General features: G+C 33.9%; 2 protein-coding genes and 1 pseudogene across 5 annotated transcripts; 1 reads left to right on the top strand and 2 right to left on the bottom strand.

Moving 5' to 3' along the window:
- The first annotated feature begins 631 nt into the window (after positions 1 to 631).
- LOC114392521 (phosphoinositide phosphatase SAC3-like) lies at positions 632 to 10,072 on the top strand. 4 transcript variants are annotated; one of them, XM_028353687.1, is made up of 16 exons: positions 632 to 1,323; positions 2,122 to 2,326; positions 2,416 to 2,578; positions 3,158 to 3,380; positions 3,525 to 3,601; positions 4,484 to 4,671; positions 4,791 to 4,888; positions 5,470 to 5,603; positions 5,692 to 5,820; positions 6,006 to 6,351; positions 7,005 to 7,126; positions 7,558 to 7,659; positions 7,977 to 8,171; positions 8,528 to 8,704; positions 8,899 to 9,013; positions 9,440 to 10,072. In XM_028353687.1, the coding sequence occupies exons 1-16, from the start codon at positions 1,198 to 1,200 to the stop codon at positions 9,554 to 9,556; spliced, it is 2,517 nt and encodes an 838-aa protein (XP_028209488.1). In that variant the 5' UTR covers positions 632 to 1,197; the 3' UTR covers positions 9,557 to 10,072. The 4 variants fall into 4 exon arrangements, with proteins under 4 accessions (XP_028209488.1, XP_028209489.1, XP_028209491.1 ...); XM_028353688.1 differs by having other exon boundaries at positions 6,018 to 6,351; XM_028353690.1 differs by having other exon boundaries at positions 6,084 to 6,351.
- A 3,126-nt stretch (positions 10,073 to 13,198) lies between these two features.
- Positions 13,199 to 15,710, bottom strand: LOC114394181 (eukaryotic translation initiation factor 3 subunit K-like). The gene is made up of 8 exons (XM_028355816.1): positions 15,458 to 15,710; positions 15,325 to 15,381; positions 15,188 to 15,238; positions 15,024 to 15,086; positions 14,479 to 14,529; positions 14,340 to 14,406; positions 13,994 to 14,076; positions 13,199 to 13,612 (listed from the first exon to the last, which is right to left on the bottom strand). Exons 1-8 carry the CDS (start codon positions 15,569 to 15,571, stop codon positions 13,409 to 13,411), a joined length of 690 nt encoding a protein of 229 aa, XP_028211617.1. The 5' UTR covers positions 15,572 to 15,710; the 3' UTR covers positions 13,199 to 13,408.
- A 673-nt stretch (positions 15,711 to 16,383) lies between these two features.
- On the bottom strand, positions 16,384 to 23,068 carry LOC114393496 (annotated as a pseudogene).

A 23,068-nucleotide genomic window follows, 5' to 3' on the forward strand; every position in this document is an offset into this window, starting at 1 on the left:
TACTTGTAAATTCATTTTCTCCTACATAGCCTGTAGTCATCACGAACTTATTCAGATGACACGTTTCACAATAAGTCGGTCGTTGAATAAGAATAAGAATAAATTAAATTGAATTTGCAAGAAGAAGAAAAAAAATACTGTGAGAGATAATAACTAGTAGTTAGTATGTATAAATTAAATAAATTACTTACTATGTTGTTTGCCATACATGATTCTTTCTCATCAATAATTATCAAGAGTAGTGATTCTAACATTGTTATTCCAGATATACGCCTTCTTTTAGAGTTAACGTGTAATTACTGTAAAATTATTTTATATTATTATTTAATTATAAATTATTTTAAAATTCAATCAAGTTATCTAATGAATCATAAATGGATGATTTCGTAATTTTTTTTACTATAATTTTTTTTATTACTCTTTTTCCGAATTTCAATGTGTGGACGGAGAATTCACACATCAAAATTTAAATTTTCTTTATTTAATTTTGATTTTGACGCTGTGGTTTTGATTTGTTCTCTGGGTCTGAGCCTTCATCTTCACCCTCTCTCCCTAGAGAGAAATCAGATTTTTTTAATTTTAAATAAATAAAAATTTAACTTATATATCCATTTTTTCTTACAAAAAATAATAATAAATTGAATCAATAATTAGCAGCTCTTGTTCCTGCACCCGTGGTTCCAACCTTTTTGTTCTCGTACCTCCCAAATCTTCTTTCTCCTCTTCAATTTTCGCCCAGTTTTTCTCTGCACGATCTTCTCATCGTGTCTCGTTCACGAAAAAAGATTCCATTTTCAAAATACCCGCATGCTGTCATCCCCTGTGAGCAAGTGTGCAATTGTAATCACATATTCCGTTCCAAAAAGGATTCAATTTTTGTTTGTGGGTGGTGATTTTTCGATCTGGGTGTGTGGAGGGTGGAGTGAGGAATAGTGGGTCGTTGTTGATTTATAGCAGTGATGGTGATTGTGGATGGAGCTGAGAGGATGAGGAAAGATCAATAGTTTGGAAAATAATGCTGTATCTGAAGCAGCCTAGAGTTCAGGATATGGGTTTGGATTTTTGGGTTGTGGGCCTTTTGCATTGTACTGATTCTGAATTTTGGTGATTTTGTGTTGTTATTACTCCTTGCATGCCATTTTGGTGGTTTCCCTGAGCCTGAGGCTCGGGGGATCTGAGTGTTACAGAGAAAAAGTTATGGCATCGTTAGAGAATGAACCTTGTCACACTCCTTCTGCCTCTGACCAATCCCCTTTTTCTCCTCCTCCTCCTCCTCCTTCCAATGTCTGTATGCAGAAATTTAGGCTATATGAGACTCGATCGGTAATGCCCTTCTATTCTTCTTTCCACTGTTTTGAAACTGTTGTTGTAGTTTGCTGTCTGCTTGGGGTTCTCTTTGATTTTCTCATGTGATTTGATCTTTCTGTGTTGTAGAATTTAGAAAATATTTGTGGATACTTTTAAAAGTATTATCAATACACTTGTTTCTTGTTCATATTCATATATACCATGTTTTGGTGCATTTATTGTCCTATTTATGCACCATTGTCAAAGCTGGCTACTTGGCTTTTGTTTTGAATGCTTTTAGAAGAGACTTGACCAGCTGGTCATCCAGTGTGTTGGATTCTTGCATGATGATAGACTTAAACGTGTGTTTCGAACTTCCTTGCTTTCGTTGTTTTATGATATAAAAATTAGTTTGGGTAAAGTAGAAAGAACTACTTAACTTGGTAGCCTCATTCCATGTTTTGATGAAGTTCTAATCCTGTTTCTAGTTTAATATTCTTATGTATGTTTTTTGCCTTTCTGAAATGCTTCAGAATGAAATCTTTATGCCTCTGCATTTGATCATCTATGTGGATGCTTCATAATTCCTTCTTACCTTAAATTGGTATATGTTATTTATCTAGCTTTGAAAGTGGGTTGTCTCTTGCTTTTCATCATGCTTTAGATCCTTGGATATGAGTTATCATCCTTTGTAATCTAATATGCATACTAAGCTTGGAACATCCCATTTGAGAAATTTAATTTGCAAAATTGAATGTGTTATTGGAGTTGCAGTGTTTATCATGCCTTTCTTGTATTTAAAATATTTAACTTCTGCGTTTTTTTATTCCACAGAACTTTTACATGATAGGAAGGGACAAGAGCAGAACATATTGGAAAGTACTAAAGATTGACCGTCTCGATCCTTCTGAGCTAAATTTGCGTGAAGATTCCACCACATATACAGAAAGTGAATGCTCTGATCTTTTGAGACGGATACATGAGGGTAACAAGTCCACTGGTGGACTAAAATTTGTTACAACTTGTTATGGAATTGTAGGTATGTAAATCCATAATGTCTTGTCTACCACTCTACCTGCCTGTTGACCAATTATGAGTTAGTGTCTTGATATACTATTATGGTTTTAGGGTTCATCAAATTTTTGGGGCCTTACTACATGCTGCTTATCACAAAAAGAAGGCAAATTGGTGCAATCTGTGGTCATACAGTATATGCTGTCTCAAAGAGCGAGATGATTCCATTGCCAAATTCTTCAGTTCGGTCTAACATCAATTTTAAAAATGAAAACAGGTCCTTACAATCTTGCATATTATATCAATTCTACTTATCATGGAAAACCTGAATTTTAGCCCAGGTGATGCTAAGCATCTATTTGCATGTTATACATTATATATGAATATTTATTCGCTTCTTTTTCTTTCAAATGCTCATTTCTCCCCTCTGTTTCCTGTAACTATGTTAAACAAGAAAATATTTTGGTTGTTTTAGTTTACTTGGATTTCTACTGGTCTCTCTATTTCTACCCTTTATCCAGTTTTAAAATTATTTCAGTTCTCCTCTGTTGATAAACATTTGAAATTAATATAAAGGTTAGCAGATAAAATTACATGATTACATTCCTTCTGTTCGACTCAAATATAAATATGACATGTTAAAGAAGCACACTGATTTGTTTAGGAGAACCTAGTTTTGATTAGACTTTGTTTATGATATTTTGGTGTAATTTAGAAATGCTACATGGTTCCTATTATTAATGTCATTTTTTAAATTAAACAGTTTTTTGGCCTTATGTCAAATTTTATTGTTCTTTCTACATACATTATCAGGTTTTGTGTTAATTATATATATTTTTTTTCATTTATTTTTTAGGTACAAGAGGCTCCTATGCATGGTCGACCTTACAAAGGACTTTTTTTTCAGCTATTCATACCAAATTATGCGTAGTCTTCAAAGGAACATGTGTGATAATGAGACAGGCCATGTTCTTTATGAGACCATGTTTGTTTGGAATGAGTTCTTAACTCGAGGAATTAGGAATCACCTCCAGAATACTATTTGGACAGTTGCGCTAGTGTATGGATTTTTTAAACAGGTGAAGATAGGTTACTCTCAAAGTTCCATTGGATACTGTATTCATGTATTGATTAATCTTGTCAAGTAACTGGTTCCTGCTTAATACAAGCAATTTTGTCTTCCTCATCTTGTCTATCTGACATCTATCTGGTGGCTTCATTAGGAAATGCTAATGATATCCAGACGGGAGTTCACACTTACGCTCATTGCAAGACGATCACGTCATTATGCTGGCACTAGGTCTGTAAATTTCATCATATCTTATTTCAAACATTAAATCCATTGAATAATTTTCCAATGTGATTATGTGCTGCATATCGACCAATTGGTATCAGGTTTTATAATTTGACTGTGTGCAAACTTAGCTAGTCAATTTATCAAGTGCCTCCTCTGCTGATTTTATCCGTATAGGCTTATACTCTGGTCCTTTTTTTTTTGTAATTTTAGTTGTTTTAATTTGTCACTGTGTCTTTGTAGTTTGAATATAAAATGAGTATAGTATAGGAAATGTGGCATGGAATAATCTGTCTTTCATGTTCTTATGATGGTATGCATCTCATTTTTCATTTGGGTGTTGGAAGATGTTATTAATGGGACTTTGTGTTTCCAATCCCCTGCCCTCCCCCTCTTCAAGTCCAACTAGCTTAGCCCAATTGTGACTTGCATTCATTAAACAGAAAGTGAGGTGGTAGACTAAACATAATAGTTTCAGTATATAAAATTGTTTGTTAGCTTTGCAAAGTTGACCATGAGTTGGAGAAGAGATTTTCTGACACAGTAAGCAAATATTAGATTTGAGAGAGGAGAAGAGATTGAGATTGAGAAAACTGATATTATTCAACCCAACTGTTAATCAGTTACAATTCTGTTTATATAGTTGGATAACTGCCAACTAACCTGAGTTAGTTGATATAGCTAACAGTCTAAACTAATAACTACAGTAGTAACAGATTAAGTAAAATATACTTAGAGTACTGTATACTCTTATAGGAAATATATATTAAAAAAAAGCAGCGCGCAAGCAGAAAAATCTTGAATTTTCAAGGATAGATATGGTAGAAAGGATGTCTATATATTTGCAATAATTATGTACAGTTTCACTTATTTTATTATTTTGTTTAGGTATTTGAGGCGTGGTGTTAATGAGAAAGGAAGAGTAGCAAATGACGTTGAGACAGAACAAATAGTCTTTGAGGATGTTGCAGAAGGTCTTCCCATCCAAATAAGCTCTATCATCCAGAACCGTGGTTCAATCCCTCTTTTCTGGTCACAGGAAACTTCAAAACTAAATATTAAACCAGATATTATATGTATGTCCTCCCATTTCACAAATATTGTAGCACTAGCAGAGTTATTTCTCTCTCAATTTCTCTACTTTGATGCGGAGATGTTTTTATGTTTGCTTATGTAGTTACTTATTTTTCTCCAGTGTCAAAAAAGGATCAGAGTTATCAAGCCACTAGATATCACTTTGAAAACCTTGTCAAAAGATATGGAAATCCCATAATTATTTTGAATTTAATAAAGGTAGTCATTTTTCCCCTCATTTATTACATGTCATCATTTAAATTCCTGAAAATTCAATTTTCTTATATCTTGGGTGAGTTGACACATATTGATGTTGTAATTGGTTATTTCTTGACTAGTTTTATGTTATATTTTTGTCAAAATAAAATAAAGGTGATATAATAATGACAAAGTGAATATTGTGTTGATGAACTGTACTGTCTCATGTTGATTTGTTAGAATATCTACATAATATTTAGAGGAAGAGAATGATGCATGATGGATTAGAATAAATGATGTTATTTTTTAAGTTATTTGTTCCCTTATTTAATTTAATTAGGATCAGGAGCCCAGTATCTTTATATATAAAAGTAGAAGTGAGCCCAGTATTAGTATAAATAGGACTATTGTGTTACTATTTACTATTTAGTATGACATAATACACCTTGGCAATTCAATATTGTATTATTTTGTGTCTGTATTCTCTCCTTTTCTCCTTCCTTACCTAAGTCCTAAACCTTATAAATTCAACTGTATCATTTTTTGTACAAGACTCTTGGGTGGGGTAATTCATAAGTTTCTTTTTTTTATTAAACCAACAGACCCATGAGAAGAAGCCTCGCGAGTCCATACTTCGTCAAGAGTTTGCTAATGCCATAGATTTCATTAATAAAGATTTATCGGACGAAAACAGGCTTAGGTTCCTTCATTGGGATCTGCACAAACATTTTCAGAGGTTGATTTTTTATTATATAATTCTATCCTTTTTGGCAAATTACAATGTGTTTCCTGATTAAGCTGATTTGCCTTGTATTCAATTCCAGCAAAGCTACAAATGTCTTGCAGCTTCTCGGCAAAGTGGCTGCATATGCATTGACATTAACAGGGTTTTTCTATTGCCAAACAACACCAACCTTGAGACCAGAAGAATGTCTGAAATGGCCAAGTACCAAGTAAGTTTTTCATTTGTTTCAAATCTTCAATTACCTTTTTCAAGGTTTCTTAGTTTAGAACAATGATATCAGCTTTTCCAAAGAATAAAGCAGACAGTGTTATATAAAAAATCGGTTAATGCTTGATGGACAGAGGACATACCTAAAGTTTTTCCTCAGACATCTTTTGCTTACTTAATGTTAAGTCTTACATGCAGCAATGTTGATAAGGGAACCTTTTCACCTACTAGACATGTCAATGATGACAACAGGGTTGACAACAGGGATGCAGATGAAAATTATTCTGTCAAACCACCCATGTTGCAGAGGGGGGTGCTCAGGACCAACTGCATAGACTGCTTGGATCGCACAAATGTTGCACAATATGCATATGGGTTGGCTGCTCTTGGCCACCAGCTCCATGCTCTGGGGGTTATTGACCACCCAAAAATTGATCTTGATGAGCCTGTAGCAGATGATTTGATGGGGTTTTATGAGCGGATGGGTGATACACTTGCACATCAGTATGGTGGTTCTGCTGCACACAACAAGGTGATTTGCACTCTGCAGCTTGTCACAATTGCTTCAGTTCACATATTCTAATGTAGCTTGGGAACTGATATTTTTGCTCCATTTTCTTTTTTAATTATCTAAAGCCAGTTGAATATATTTGTTTTCAATAAATGTTATCATTATTCATTGGGTTTAAACTTTGTGACGGTAAAGATAATCATCAAACTTCCTTTTTTTGGTGGAGCGGGTGGATGGAGAAAGTAGACCTCTTTATTTATCTCCCAATCAAAATTATTTAAGGGTTAACTACAGTTCATAGCTTTCTAATTATGTTGTTTGAGCTGGATGGCATACAATAGCCTTGTTAGCTTAATTGTTAGTACTGTGAGAATGGACTGATATACTGTGTTGATTCCATGCATCATTTATAGAGAACATTGACAAATACGATTTTGTGACTATCAATAATTATCTAAAATAATGTAGGAAATTAGAGTGAATTTGTCTTTATTGAGAATGTTCCACTGATGGGCTGGTCGATCTTTCGATGATACATATTTCTTGCCTGTTAAATTGGTAGAGTAGCAGTGGTCATAGGATTTTCTTTCCTGTTATATCATAACTATACATTGGTATAACGTGTTTTTAACCTTTTCTGATGATCTTTTTCTATAACTTGGGTTTCTATATAGATTTTCTCTGAGAGGAGGGGCCAGTGGAGAGCTGCAACACAGTCTCAGGAGTTTTTTAGGACTCTTCAACGCTATTATAGCAATGCATACATGGATGCTATGAAACAGGATGCAATCAATGTGTATGTGCTACAGTCATGAATTGTCTTCTTTTTCTATATGCCTCCATGTTATATACTTATTATTTTCAATGGCTGGATTGTAGCTTGTCTTCTACCTGTTTTGTTTGTTATTTTTTGTTCTGTCTCTATCTCTCTGTTATAGGGAGCTTTTGTTTTGGACAAGAGGTTTTTTTAAAATGGAAAGAAGGATAGCACAGTAAGATTAGGAATGTTCCTCAAATATTGCAAAAACAAAAATAAAACAATGACAATGCAACAGACTTTTCCAACCCCTCTGCATGTCTTTCTGTCCTCTAGCTTAGTAGCAACTTTTGTGATATTTTTAAGGCAGCTTGTACTTTTGTAATATATTCTATTGGAAAGATGCCTTTGCAATTTTAACTTATTCTCTTCTTCTAATCATGAGATGATCTTTCTGTTTATTGGGGCAGATTCCTGGGGCATTTTCAGCCACAACAGGGCAAGCCTGCTCTATGGGAGTTGGGTTCAGATCAGCTCTATGATGCAGGAAGACATGGAGATGATGATGCAAGGTATTTGAATATAATATATGTAATATAACACCTTTTTTCCCATAACCTTCTTTGAATTGGTCCTTGCTTGAAGATCTTGCATTGGGGTTTTTCTCTGTCTGGAACTTACACAGTCCACCTTCCCCTTCCATATTTTATATTGATCTATGAAACATACGCCTTGGTCCTAGTAGACACTTTGATAAAACAATCTAAAATAAAATTTGATATTTAATAATCATTTGGGCTTGTTGCAAATATGATGATAACTTGAAACTTGTACATTGAAAATGCCTGTCTACGCAACTAATATGATAACTATGAAATGAGTTTTTTAGGTCATTTTTCAAAAGATCCTTCTCAGATGGAAACATTCTTAATGAAAGTTCTACACCGATGTCAGCCCCAAAGGCCAAGCACGAAAAATTCCCAAGCCAAGGCGGCTTACCAGATCGATCAGAAGAAGGAAGCAAGGGTCTTTGTGAGTCATCACCAGAAATATCCACTACTGACAGTGACATCTCATTTTCAAGGTTTGTGTCCGATATTAATGTAAACTCAAGTGTAATCTGTTTTAAGCTGTACAGGAGAAATATCTACTGTCTTTATTAGTCGTCTTAATCTAGAAATTTTTTATTTCGTAGCATGCCTTTCTGTATAAGAATTTTTGTATTATAAGTATTTTCTAGAATATGGGAAATTTTTCTGTATGTTGAAATGTCCAATACAGTGTAAATTGTAATCTAAAATGTTCGATGAGCTCATATTTTGCAGATACAAATTGGAATTTCTGTTGCCTGCTTGTATGATGGCGTGTTCTGCCATTTGCTGCTTATTTTTTCCATTGAGCCTGTATATGTATGATATACAATTCATTTTGTATGTGTAGGTACACTCCCTCAATGCCTCGGAGACAGCTCTTTGGAGATATGCAAAGAGAGCGCTGCCTTGAAAGTGAACATATTTACTATTCTGATCACGGGGATTCCTTCAGCTGCTCCAACTTTGTTGACCTGGATTGGCTCTCTTCTTCAGGAAATTCATGCGAAGAAGAGCCATTCGAGAGGTAATACTTTTTATAGGAACTGGATTTGCTATGCAATTAATGGGTAAATATGACTGTCTTGGTTATATCCTGTTCTTTTTTTCTGATGGTCTACAAAATTTACCCAAGTTTCTTTCCTTCTTTCTGGTTTTTTGTATTTGTTTTATCCAAAATCAATTTTGTTGAGTTTAGAGTCAAATTTATACCGAATGCAGGTCATCAATTACCAACTCTCCAATTGCTGGAGTTTCTTCAGAAAATGTTATCAATGGAATGATGGTAGGTGAGGCAACTGCCTCCACTAGTGATTGGGGGGCCTCCAGCCTAAAGGTATCACCCTTTCTGATGCAGTATAATGTGATTCATATACTTCCTCATTCCTATAGATTCATTGTACTTGCATACCAATGAACATGATGTAATATATTGAATCCATTAATAATTATACATGCTAGGTTTCATTCACATGATGCAGTACATGTAGTTTTGAAGCATGCATTTGAAGTTCATTGTTTTGTTAAAAAAAGTAGTAAACAGTTTAGGCTATTCTTGGTCTACTAAGGGTATGTTTTGCTCTGATATGATAAAAGATGATGTATTTTGTGCACATTGCACAACAATCTTTTACCATTCATTTAGGATATGTATGAGTTTTATGTCAGTCTGAACTTTTAACAAGTTTAAGTGTGTTTTACTTCTTAAATTACTTGGTCTTTATGTCAGAATTCACACACTAATTATATGTAATATTCTCAGGGAAGGGAACAAACTGAATCCGAGTTATCTTACGATGATGCACGGTCCAACACACCAGAAGAATTTCCAGATACTTTTGTGAACTGGGTGACTTATGGACAAACACTTTGCCATTGAACTTTGCATATGATCTCTTGCACTAATGTATAATTGATATTTTTTTGGCTTGGTCTAAAGATGCTTATTAGAAGAAACTAGAGAGAAGGAAGCGGCGAAAGAAAAAGAATCAGGCATTTGGGTAGGCTTCTGTTTGTGTTTATGTGGTGGTGCTAATCTAAGAATCATCCTGAGGCCAATCTTGGTATTGACATGCAGCATTAATTCTGTTGTGAAGATCTCAATCAAATCCTCAAGGCATAGTAGAAAATAGTGCATAGCAAAGCAAGTGCTTGTAAAATTGTTTGTTGTCTTTTCCTTTCTTTTATTATTTTATTATTATTATTATTTTCTGTTGTTATTGTCTTCTTGGAGTTCAGTGTTTTCATTTTTCTTTCAGCAGTTATAATAGGTGCACTTTTTGTAAATATTATTACCCTACTTGTGGGAGCTTCACTTTTAGAATTGTAGATAATTGATTCTTTTAAATGACTTTGCTTGTTGTAATGTATAATTTAGAACTCATGCATATGATCATACTACGGTGGCTTTTTAGGTAAGATGCGCTTTTCTACGAGTTAATGCTCAAGAGTTTTTTCGAGGCTCCAAAATTTCCTTTCTATTATTATATTAATTATATACATTTTGATGAAATTAAGGCATTACCTTAATTATATGTAATTAATAAATTTACTAATAATTTTCATTATGTATCTATAAGTAAACACATTAATTATATATAGTTTTAAATTTATTAATTATTTATATTATCATTAAAAAATTATCCTTTTATTTTCTATGTCCATAGTTTCCTTATTTATTTTTTAATTAATGTTTGGAGAGAGAATAATTAGATAAAAGTATATAGAAAAAAATTAATACAACTAGAAATTAGAAAATTATCTTATAGAAAGAAATAAACAAATTTTTTATAAAGATCTTATAATTAGGGATAAAGAAAATATATTTATTTAAAATGTTTTTAATTACCTTAATTGAAATATATACTTTTCATAATAGAATTATTTTGTTTGAAACTACCCACATTAGTTGTCTTTCGATCAAACATTATACTTTCAAGATCAAAATTCACTTCAGACTCAACTTTTTTATCGGTGGTATAATAATTCTATTTACTTTAGCATTTAGTGACACAATTTTACGCAATAAGTATGTTCCACCATCAAATTTTCTATAGACAACAATTCAAGATTAAAATTCTCTTAAAAAAATTACAGTGCATCGAAATGAGCAACACCATCAAATTTGATATATAATCTCTCGTTTTGGTTTTTGCTGTATTTTCTGTACTTGGTTGATATCTTATTATCATTCTTTGAACTTATTCACTTGTAGCTAGTAATATTATTTTCAATGGAATGTAGTTATAGTATTAAAAGAAAACAAAAAACAATAAAAACCTTTAGCAAGACATATCTATAATATGAGCAGTGTAAATGCTATATATATGCCTATATCTTCACATATCTGTTCACGTAAAGCTAGCTGGAATATGGAACCAATAGCCATGTTGTAGTGTAGTCTATTCAGTGACAGCATGGAGGAGGGGATTGGTCTATTAGAATTAATGGGATCTGTCTGCTTTGGAAAAATTAATACTGATTGTACAGAAGACTTCAACAGCGTCTGCTAAATGCATGTTTCTTGACATGCATGATCGGAATTTGTCAATGCAATTTGGTTTTGGATATATGATATATCATATATGACCTTATATGATATATGATATATCATATATGTTTCTGTAAAGCTGCATTATAAGCCCTGTTGTTGTTAAAATTAACTCTCATGTAAATGGGTTGGGGTACCCCTTTTACATCGCCCTTTGCATGCATGGAAGTCCAATGCGGAGAAACAGATCTTTTAAGACCCTTACATCTAACCTTATTCATTTCCCAAACAGCAAGATGGTTTCTCTTGTAATCATGAGAAAGACATAGACAATCCCTAGATTCTTGATGAAGATCAACATGTAGCGTGGTAGCGACAAACATCTGTATGTCTCTTTCCTTAATTAAATCAAAAGGAAAAGCTCCGTATTCATTGGTCCAACTAGCAACGTTTCTCCAGCGATTGTCACCCATGCAGTAAACTCTCAATTATGTTGTTTTCAATGGTCACGTGAATCATCATAGCCAAAGCCTAACTCCGCGACTCCAATACCTATACTTAATTTCATGCACGCCGATTTTCGGGATCTTAACCTTGTAGCGAGTGAGTGGTGGAGTCTTCTTTAGTTCATATTCATAGGGAGCACGATTCATTCTCGTGACTGAACCCTACCACCAATACCTTTATTATACTTTCTACTATTAAGTAAATACTAAATAGTCAAAATATAATTTTCATGATTTGAACATTAAGAGTGATATCTATTCTAATATGCAAATCTCTATCCTTCTATCAATTATTATATTTCAAATTTTTTCTTGATGTTCACTTTGATGTACAAGTTATCAAATTATTTTTTTAAGATAAATAACTAAATTAAATCTACACGAAAATATAAAGTGACTAAAAATTTAAGGTAAAATACGTGAATTTATTTGAATTAAAATGTTAGAATATATGTTATTAATTTAACGTTTTTTTTTATAGAAATCAGTTTTAATGTTCAAGTGAAAATCTTGTTTTAAATGTTCTAAGTGAAAATCTTGTTTTAATTTTCAAAAAGAATATGGTTGGAATATTTTGACTATTTACATTCTTAATTGTTGGGCACAGGCCTATAAACTAATTGTATTGTTGGTAGGGTTCAGTACGTACGTATGCATTGGTTAAGGTTTTGAGGGAAATTATTTAACACATCTCATTATTTTCTTGGTATACCTCAAGTGCATTATTACATCTAAAGATTGGACAATCCCTAATATAACTTTATATTATGATTGTCCAATCCATAATGCACAAAACAAATAATGAGATGTGTTAAATAATTCCAGGATTGCCCAATCCATGATGCACAAAACAAATAATGAGATGTGTTGAATAATTCCTCACAATTTAGGGCATTGATCATGAGAATGAGTCCTGCTCGCTATGATGATGCATTTATCCCTGGCGACCTCACAATGTAAATTCTGTCATGGCTTCGAGTGAAAGCACTTTCGCGATATAGGTGCATTTAAGTTTTGGAACTCTCCCGACTCCAAGGAACAATGTTTCCCTACACTACTGCTCCATGCAACGTTTACTCGATAACCCATTATCCGCCATTGATGATGTATTATTGGATTGGTCTGTTTGAGGGCTGTGACACATGAGGTCTCTGGGACTACTTTGGAATGCAGTACGTGTTGGATTTTGGAAACCGGCCACAAGGCTAAGATCCAAAAATTCATCATGCATTATGTTCTATATTGATAAGTTGATTGGCTTTGGCTACGATGATTCAAGCGACACTTACAAGGTGGTGGAAGTGGTTTAGAAATCACAGGAAATTACAGAATTGAGTTTACTGTTTGGGTGACAATTGTTGGAGAAAGATTGCAACCTGGACTGCATCGAGTTCAATTTTGCCCCAGTACCATACCGAGCATATAAGTGAACCTTGCTCTACTCCTTATTCCAATCTGTATTTCTTCTTTCCTCATATTTTTATCCTACTACTCATAACTAGCCAGGGAACTTATAGACGCAGTATAGAGAACAGGCCATCTGTTCAACGAATAATAAAGCATAGCAAAGCAAATTAATTTTCAGACAGGTATGCAAAACATGAGTAAACTACAATAGCTGTCCACTAATTCTCAAATTGAAGCATCCAAGGGGAAGGGAAGGTGTTGCTCCAACTGATATAATATCCGCATAATCTCCTTCAGGATAGAAAATTGGCAGTCTACCATAGAAAAATCAACTAAGAATAGGGAAGATGCGAGTAATGTGCTCCAATGGTACACTGTCTGCAGCATTTTTCTTCAAAGCTGGGTCATTAAATTCAGTTCTAGGGAGGACAACGAGTTGACCCCTGCCTTGGCTTTTCTCAACAACCCAACCACTGTTGGCTACTTGATGTTCAATGAATTTGTCCAAGGATAAACCTTCTATGTTAATAGCCTATGAAAAAGCAGAGAATAAAGGGTAGTGAAAGTCATTAAAACAGTAACAAATTTCACAAAACCAACCGCTCCTAAAGACTCCAGAACACAAGTCAATATTTAGACTCATTTGTTTCTGACTAACAGTGAGAAAAATGCAAATAACAAGGTGTCAAAGCTTTCAAGAAGAACCATTGAACATCTAAACAATAAATAGAGGATTATAGTGGTGAGTCTAGAAGTGTTTTATTCTTAATGTATGAGTCACATTTAAACATGAGTTCAACTAGGAATTAGGGAATAAATGCAATGGATTTTGGGTTAGCAGCTATTAGCTGGAGATGAAACAACATTCCACTAAGTAATGAATCAATGCTTCAAATGGACAAAACAAACATACCTCAGCAAGCACAGTTCTAGGAATCCTTTGGTAAGTCAAGGAAAGGACATGGATTGCATATCCTTGGATTGCCTGCTCAAATCCTACAATTGAAAAGCAATATTATCAGCTACAAGATACAGTTGCAGCACATTACAGAGAATGCATTAGTTCAAAAATGGTTAATAGATGACAATATTCAGTAAAAACTTACACTATATAAAATGTACAGCTAGTCAGATAATAATAATAATAATAATAATAATAAACGTATGCTTTTTTTATATTTGAAATCTACTGGTCACATCATTCAAAGACATTAATCATAACTAATTATTATTTCATAAAATTAATAATATATAATTACCTGGCACAGCTTCAACTATATGACGACTTTTTGCTGCTTCATCCCAGAACTGCCGAAATCTTCCTGTCTGAAGCGGCATACATTAATTTCTAATTTCAAATGACTGCTAAGTCCTCTAGCAACTAAAGCTGATGCTTACCTCCAAATAGTGAGACAGGACAATCAAAGTCTTGAACTGCTCCTCCATTTGCTAGGATTCATAAAAAAAAAAAAACATAAACCAAAAGGATCTAAAAACTTAGGTTGATAAAAACTAAAGAATTAGTAATCTGAATCAATAATAAGGGGTATAATAGACGAACTGATTGGCTAATTTCGTGGACTGCATGTGAAGGAATTGACAAAATCAATATTCTAATGCTTCTTCTCTTGAATTTTTTTTATTTTTTATTGATATCCCTTCCCTTATTTACTGATTCAAATAATATCTTACTTGTAGAACTTGGTATACTTGAATTTGTATTGTCATCACAAATCCCATAAAATAGTCATCATTCAACTGAGTAAAATTCATAAACTAGCAGGTGATTATTCAAACACGCATAACAAGACATGGGTGACAAAACTATTCAAACACGCATAACAAGACATGGGTGACAAAACTATTCAAACATCTAGTTATTTGTGAATGAAAGCAACACAAATTACTACAAAGAAAAGAATAATCATTTATAAAAATCATACCACGCGTTCTGGAATCAAAAAGAGACAAAGGCTGAAATCTGGCGCCGGCATTGCCATGAGAGCCTGTTAAACGAAAATAAATAAATATTCAAGCACGAGATGGCATTCGCCATCCAACCAATCAGTTGAAAATGTAAAAGTCACAGCCAAAAAAAAAACCACACCTTGACCAATATGCGGGCCACAATCTGGGAACTCATTTTCTCTGGTTCAAACTGAAATAACAGATAATCAATTATCAAACTATTACTCGCAACTTGTTACTAATTAATTAATTGATATGAAAACCAATGAAAAATACCTGGTAGAGGCGAAGAAGGCAGAGATTCGCGTCCAGGCTGTAAGTTTGCGACGAAACCTAAAAGGAAACAGAAATTGGGTTTCATTTCAAACCTAGGTTTTTGGATTTAGGAAAAAGAAGATAGAGAAGGAACCTGGTCGTTGACATAGTTTTCGAGATCTGGAAGAATATCGGGATTGTATGGATTGAAGGCTACAAGCTGCTCCACTGTGTAAGCTACCTTTGTTGTCTCCTTTTCTCTTCCCATCTCTCTCTTTCTCAACGCAAACCCTACTTAGCCTCCCAAACCCAACAAAAACTCTTCCCTTCGGCCTCGTATGGAATGCTGCGACAAAACTCAACACTATGCAAAAACTTCCCCTTTTATTAATTAGGCTGAGTGAGTGAAGGAGTAAGGGAAAGGTAATAAATATATATTAAAAAGGGCTTATTATGTTTTTAATTATCTTTGTTATGCAAAGGTTTAAATTAAAAATAAAAATAAAAATGTTAGTTAATTAAATAATAGTTATATCAAAATCAAAAGATATTTGAAATTGCCTAACCATCAAAATGCTAAAATTATTGTTAATATATTGCTATTTAAAAAAATAAATTAATCAATTATAATATAAAATTATATTATTTGGTAGAATTGGCTTGAATACAATAAGTAAATTAATTATTTAATTTTAATAAAATTTACAGATAATTTGAGTGATTTTTCTATGGTTGAATATACATTTGAGTTCAATAAAATTTACTGATCATTTTTAATTATTATATTATAATAATGTTTAGTTTTAAAAAATAGTATTATGAATCAAATACATTGTTTTCTGAAATGACAATTTTATGAATCAAATATTTGAATGGGTTATGAATTAAACATTTCTATCAAATGCTTTAATTTAATAAATACAGTATTTATTTTCATAACGGTGATTGTTAAACAAAGGAAAAACTGTTAAAGTAAATATTTTCTTTAATAGAAAATTTTAAAAGAATAAGGATAGTTAAAAATTAGTGAATTAAAGAGAATAAATGAAAGCCATTTTCTTTCAAACTCTTACTTTCAAATTGATAGAAGTGACCTTTTTATTCTTTCTTCGCAAACATGCCAGTTGTACACCAATAATAATCAGTTGATTGAAACATAAATATTTGATAGCTCTCTACTTCTCTTCTACAAATGAAGTACAACTACAACAATGTGTTTACAAATTTAGAAGATTTGATATAAAGTTCCAACCCGCCCATTGTTTCTTATTAAAAGGGCTTGAAAAGTTTAATTCAATCAAGTCCTTGCTGTTTTCATCAGATACACTGAAATCAATGAGCTTTGCTACAATTTCAGCACTTTCTTGCACATGTTGCATGTTATAAGGGTCGGTCCACAGTTTATTCACAAATTGCAGCCTCCTCTGTTTTCCAACCGGAGGAACTTCCAATTTTGCATAAAGCAGTTCCCTCTCCTCTGCTGTAAGTTTAGTGTTCACCTTCCTAGCTAGATGTTCCCTTTCTTGCTTCAGAGCTCTGATGCTGCATTTGACGATCAATCAATAGCAAAACATTAAAACTATTTTGTGTTCATTATAAAAATAAAAGCCTGTAGGCCACGCACTAATTTCTATTAAAATTTTCGAAAATGAACTTTTATCAAAGACACTTGCATACCTTGCTGAAACAGAGCCTGCAGGCTCATCACCACCTAGAAGTGTAGCATTCCCAACCTCCGCCAGGTGCTGTTCTAACCGAGTCAATCTTCTAAGTTCAACTTCCATATATATCTGATCAGAAGGGTCTCCCCCTAAAAGAAGAAAAAACTGTGTCCGGTGCACAAGAGATATGTGGCATAAATGCCATAAAATGATAATTTGCTTTCTCTGCTGATCAAATAGTATATCCCATGGCAAGGGAGACCGATCAGGTGTATCCTTTTCTTCATTTAACGACTTGTTTGCTTCCAGTTCCAAAACCTAAACCCGTGCAGGGATAAAAAGTATCAGCATATTATACGCTCTAATAAGATTATTGAATTACTATTACCCTTCAACTCATACGATACAAGCATTATCTGCAATAGGTTTAACCTTAAAGAAATGCTGACATTACTCAATGAGCATGCAGCACATACCATAGAGCATAATAGAGGAAATCAATGAATCTTGCCTGGCAAACCAGTAGCTGCTTCTGGTAATGCAGTTTTGCCACAAGCTCTTTTAACTCAGTAACATAAACTCTGAAGCTCCAACATTCTTGAACATTTTTGGAATCTTCTTCACATTCACTGATTTTGATTGCCGTGTAGCTGGGCTTGCTTCCCGTGATAAAACAGAATCACAACTTTCATCATCCTTTCGTGGAGTATCTTTATGTAACTTAGCAAAAGAATCACTGCCAGAGACGCCAATGTTGTTTTCTGGTGCCCTGTTCTCAATTTCATGTTCCATTGCTTTACGCGAAGAGGAGAGAGGCGAGCAAGGAGCACGTATTATATGTTGCATGTTGGGACTGTTGCTTAAGGTGAAAGGAAGAATTCTCTTCCTTCTCAGCGGGGTCTTGTTTTCTGGAGTCTCCTCTGCGCTAAAAGCAGAGACAAGTTTGTCAATAGATTTTTTAACATTCTCCAGCTTCCTTTCTAAAGATGCAATGGTGATCCCTTGATTTTTCAACTGTGTGATCTTTGCTATTAGATCGTCCTTATTTGCTGCCATAATTTCTTCTGGAGTAGAGATGGCAGCTACCAAGTCTTTAATTTCAGATAGTACTTTTGACATGGTTTCAGCAGTTTCTTGATTCCCACCCAAGTTTGTGAGTCGCAAAATCCTTGTGCAGAACTTCAAGTGCTCGATTTGCATCCTCACAGAGTTGCAGTTGCCGATTCTCAAGCTTTCGAATTTCACCAACTAGTATGGATGGGTCAGGAGAAGCCAATAAACTCTTCAGCATTGCCTGCCTGCCTACCGCCTCTCTTCTGCCTACTGCCTCTCTTCGCTCTGGAGTACGTTTACCATTAGCTGACTCATTCTCTTCAGGAAAAGAAAGACACCTGACAACTTGACTAGAGGGCCCACAATGGTTTGACCCCTGCAAGAATTATTTAATTTGAGTCACAAGTATAAATCCGGGAGGGGGGGGAGGGAATGTGACATGACCATTCCAAATACCTTTTGAACTTTATTCCCTCTTCTTTCCAGATCAAGTTGAGTTTGTACAAGGTCTCTCTGTCGCCTAAGATCTTCCATATCCCTCTCCATCTGCAAATTTGTGTTTATCAATTCAATTCATTCAAAAAAGTTTCTCTTTTACATAAAAGCTCAAGAAAAGACAGTTTAGTTAAGTGTTACTAATAAATTAGTCTTTCACAGTTTAGTTTATTGTTACTAATAAATTAGTCTTTCACAGTTCATGCGACAAGAAAAGCAGACAATGGGAAGCCAGTTCCCGGGATTTTGATCCATTATGAATGGAAAAGTTAAACGCATTGCATACACAAAGAACTCCAAAGAATACCATTATAATATCCATCAAGAAGAGGGATCAAACCATTATAATACTTTTCTTAAATGTTGGAATGCATGACTATAGAGAAATTATTGACCACGTCTTGAGCAAGAGATAATAATGTAAGAACTCCAAAGAATACCATTATAATATCCATCAAGAAGAATCGAAGAGAAAGTTCAAATTTTGTAACACATGAAAGTTAAGACAAAGAAAAGAAGTTTGTACCTGCCTAATTTTCAACTCCTTTTCAGCTAGCAATGACCTTAGACATGAATTCACAGAAAGGTCAGGGCTTCGTAACTCCCCTTCAAGCCTGGCAGCTTCCTTTTGCAACTGTCTAACTAGTCTCTTATCTGAAACAACCTGTTAAAAGATCATCACTGTCTATCTTAGTTTATACCTTTCTTTTTTCATGGAAAATATGAAAGCTTTTTAAACAATGAGGTGGCTTTTGAAATAAAATAATAAAAAAATGAAAGGCAGGTTGCTTTTGTTGAAGAATGTGCATCCATCACTTTTCTCAATAATTTCAAATAATACTTCTATCCAAAATTACACTTGTCAATAAGATTGTAACATACCAAACTTCTGCAAGCTTCTGTTTGAAAACGAATTTTTGGAAAAACATAATTTGATGAAGTAATATAAGAGCATGAGGAGAAACGATTTTCAGAAAAATCTACTTTCCAATCAACAAAATCATATTTAGACATTTAAGCATACCATATTCACTCGGGCAGTATTAAAGACCTCCTTGGCACTGGTAGCAAATGCTAGTGTATTTCTTGTTTGCTACACGAGACTTAAGGAAGGACTTATGGCACATATAATCGCTGTTCGAGCATTCCCCCCTATTGAAGACTGCAATATTCGTGTCAATTTCGAGTCTCTATATGGTATGTGACCACGTTTTCCGCCACTGCAAAAGCAAAAGAAAACTCCAAAAGCTGAATCAGATTCCTGTATATTGACCAAATTACATCGTTCTACAGGTCTTTACTTTATCAAAATAATCAATGCCTATTTCAAATTAACCATCTTCCACAATAAACAATTTCAAATTAACCAAACTTCCACATTAAACAATTTCTAGTCATCAAATGACAACGATTACGAGAAAAACTGGGTTCCACATGTATATTTGTAGTCGTCGAAAACTTTTCAGCTTCAGCATATAAGCAAACTCAATACAAATTGAATGGAAATAACTAGGGTGCGTTTGAACAAAAAAGAGTAGCCTGGTGCATGAGGCATTGTCCTAGTGAGATATTGAGAGGATAGATGTAAGCAGTCTTATCCCCTGAAAGTGGAGCGGAGCGACTGTTGATGTCACATTTGTATAACTAAAAGCACAAAACATTAAAATCTTGTTTTGAGGATTTTTTTTTTACTTTTTTTAAAATAATATTGTGGGGATTTTGAACATATTTTTAGTTTAAAAAAAAAAAAACAAATGGGCCTTTTAGTATTTTTTTCTCTGCAGCTTAATGAGCTTATTGATCTTGGCTGCGAAACTTTTTACTTGTAATCATCACTCTTTTGTAGAAGAACAATAACAAAGCAGCCACATGCATTTGGATATTCAAAGTTATTGGACCTTAGCTTCCTTATGACTGATGCAAGTGCCAACAAACTTCGGTTGATGTGGCTAGCTTCCTTCATTCTTGCTCCACATGTATTTGTTTGAGAGATGCGTTCACTTCCAGCAAGATCCACAAAATTCTGAGGTTACAATAAACATTCATCAGTATGACTAGCTTGTTATCAAAACTATCATGTCAAACTATGAAGACAAAGCATACCAAACTGGCTATGTAAGACTTTATGTGACCTGAACTTACACGAAGGCTGCTCTCTACAGTCTGAAATATTCATATAAAAATAGTGATCTTAGAGCAGTAAGATTAATGTCTTATTTGTAATCTCCACATAAAGTAGCCAGAGAAAAGAAATGGGTAAATTAACGAATCTGAAATATGCATGCATTATCATCTTAAAAGATGATAATGAATACTTTTATTTCCTCAGCTGAGCTTACCAGCCTGATTATTTGATGTGATCTTGAGCTTTTATTATTTAAAGCAGTTTCTCCCACTTGCCTTTGTGCTGCAGATACAATATTTACATGAACAATAGTAGTATGCTGATGACCTAAGAGCACAATGCCCACAACTTCTATATTTTCTAGAACTGTGTTACATGGTTTCTATACAAAGAGAACATCAGCAAATAGTGAGATATAAAAGTATTAGCCAAATAACACGGTGATACTCTATGCTCTTGAGAAACCTAAATATGTGTCTCACATGAACACCAGATTTCTAAATTACCTTCGCAGATGCCAATTAAACGCCTTAGATGTTGATCATCTTTAGCTACTTCTTCATTCAGCTTTTCCACAACAGTCCCTTTCTGTATCCAAGAAAAAATCTACCTCAGGATTTGTGACAAATCAAGAAAATGTTGAAGCATCTGTTGACAAATTTCAGTTGAGGGTTTATCCTTGAACTATACCTCAGGATCATCCAAGAGCCGACGAGGACCAGATTCACGTTTTAGAAGGTCTATGACTGTCTCATTATAGATTTCCAAAGCAGAGATTCTCAAAATAAAATCCCTTTCTGGTGTCTGTTGAAATTGGAACGAAAAAAAAAATCATAATTTCTGGCCGTTACCATCAAATTCACCAATTAGACTTGATAAATACTACTGGGATTCAACTCATGAATAGCCTTCTACTTTCTACTCAGTGGAAGATAATTGACATCAAGTTTGGTAGGTATCAATAGTAAACTAGTAACACACATTCTTAATGTACTCGTAGATGTCTTTAATAGCACTTTCAGTGATGCCTCTCATCGTGAATGTCTTACCACTACTAGTCTGCCCATAGGCAAAAATTGTTGCTGCAAAAAGAGAAAAAAATGAAATTGTTGAATGAATCTATAACAGCCCGTAATCTAAAAGAGAGAGAGAAATTCTAAAACAATAACAATTGGTTGAGAACGAGTTACAACTGATTCCTGAAAGTGCTGATAAAGCAACATCTTTAGCCCCTTCTTCATAAACCTTCTGAGTTAAGCACGTAGGTGCAAAAACTTTATCTGCAACACAGCAAATAAAAAAACTTTATAAATATATATTAATTATATTAATTTAATTTTATAAAATAATATTTATTTTAGATTTTTTTAAGATTTTATTTTAATGAGTCAACTGGTTCAGATTGGAACCAACTGTTTCAACCCAGACTAATTAATTATTTGCCTTGATTTAATTTTTTTGTTATAATACATTATTTATATGCTCTCAATTAATTTTATTTCGTTAGTATTATTATTTTGTTATTTAATTAAAGAGTGTGCATCTTTTTGTAATTATTTCTTTCATTTTTTATTTTATTTTCTAACAATACATAGCTTGTTCATTGAGTGGCCTCATTCGAACCGTGACTCGGATTTTCTCCTCCCGGACTTTTTGGCCACCCAAGGTACTTGACGAATTCCTCTGTATCTTAGACAGCGGCGTTGCTGCCGCTGCCGGTGTTCCCGTCATCGTGCTCCTCCGCCCGTTACTTTCTGCCGATCAATCATCCATCAGCAACAGCAATTTACAACATTTCTAAAGAGAATAGCTGAAACAAACAACATTATAAATAATAACTATGCCGTGTTCTACCGAAAACGATTGCATTTTTAGACCTCACTGATTTAGATGAAAACGAATCAAAAAACGGTCAATCGGTAATAGAATAAAAAAGAAACCGGAAATCCAAGCTTCGAAGAAGTGAGAATTCAAAATCCGATATCAGAATAAGCTATAATGCAAAGAGCGAATGAAGTTTAAGCTAAAACCTAGCATGACCCGAAGCTTCTAAAATTGCAGAATTCGCACAACAAATATCATTTAACAGAAAACCTCCGAAGAAAAAAATTAATCAACTACTTCACTAGAGCGATTTAACATCTGTTTCATGTGATACTCAATCTTCTTTTTCTTGATCTTTACTTTGCACATTCAAGCATGTTTCTGCAAAAAAGAAATTGATTCTTTGTGAAATGAAAGAAAAGAAGTAGCTGCAAGTGAAGAAGGGAGGAGTCAGAGTCGCCGGTGGAAATGCTGAGCAACGCAGTTTGGAGTTCTGAAATCAAATTCTGCACTCTCTCTTGAGGTTTACTTTTCGAAAGAGAAAAAAAAAACGCTCTGAAACTCAATGTTCCAGAGACAGTAAGAGCTGTATAGTAACGGCTACTTC

Source organism: Glycine soja, chromosome 17 (assembly GCF_004193775.1).
Source record: "Glycine soja cultivar W05 chromosome 17, ASM419377v2, whole genome shotgun sequence".
In the NCBI taxonomy this organism is placed as follows: Eukaryota; Viridiplantae; Streptophyta; class Magnoliopsida; order Fabales; family Fabaceae; genus Glycine; species Glycine soja.

What these genes read in the sequence shown, in the direction of transcription:
- LOC114392521 (XM_028353687.1), top strand. Translation starts at nt 1,198, where the DNA reads ATGGCATCGTTAGAGAATGAACCTTGTCACACTCCTTCTGCCTCTGAC. An exon ending in AACTTGTTATGGAATTGTAG is followed by an intron (nt 2,327 to 2,415) that starts GTATGTAAATCC and finishes TTATGGTTTTAG; the next exon opens with GGTTCATCAAATTTTTGGGG. An exon ending in TTATTTTGAATTTAATAAAG is followed by an intron (nt 4,889 to 5,469) that starts GTAGTCATTTTT and finishes TTAAACCAACAG; the next exon opens with ACCCATGAGAAGAAGCCTCG.
- LOC114394181 (XM_028355816.1), bottom strand. Translation starts at nt 15,571, where the DNA reads ATGGGAAGAGAAAAGGAGACAACAAAGGTAGCTTACACAGTGGAGCAG. An exon ending in GCCTTCTTCGCCTCTACCAG is followed by an intron (nt 15,239 to 15,324) that starts GTATTTTTCATT and finishes CTGTTATTTCAG; the next exon opens with TTTGAACCAGAGAAAATGAG. An exon ending in TGGCCCGCATATTGGTCAAG is followed by an intron (nt 15,087 to 15,187) that starts GTGTGGTTTTTT and finishes TTCGTTTAACAG; the next exon opens with GCTCTCATGGCAATGCCGGC.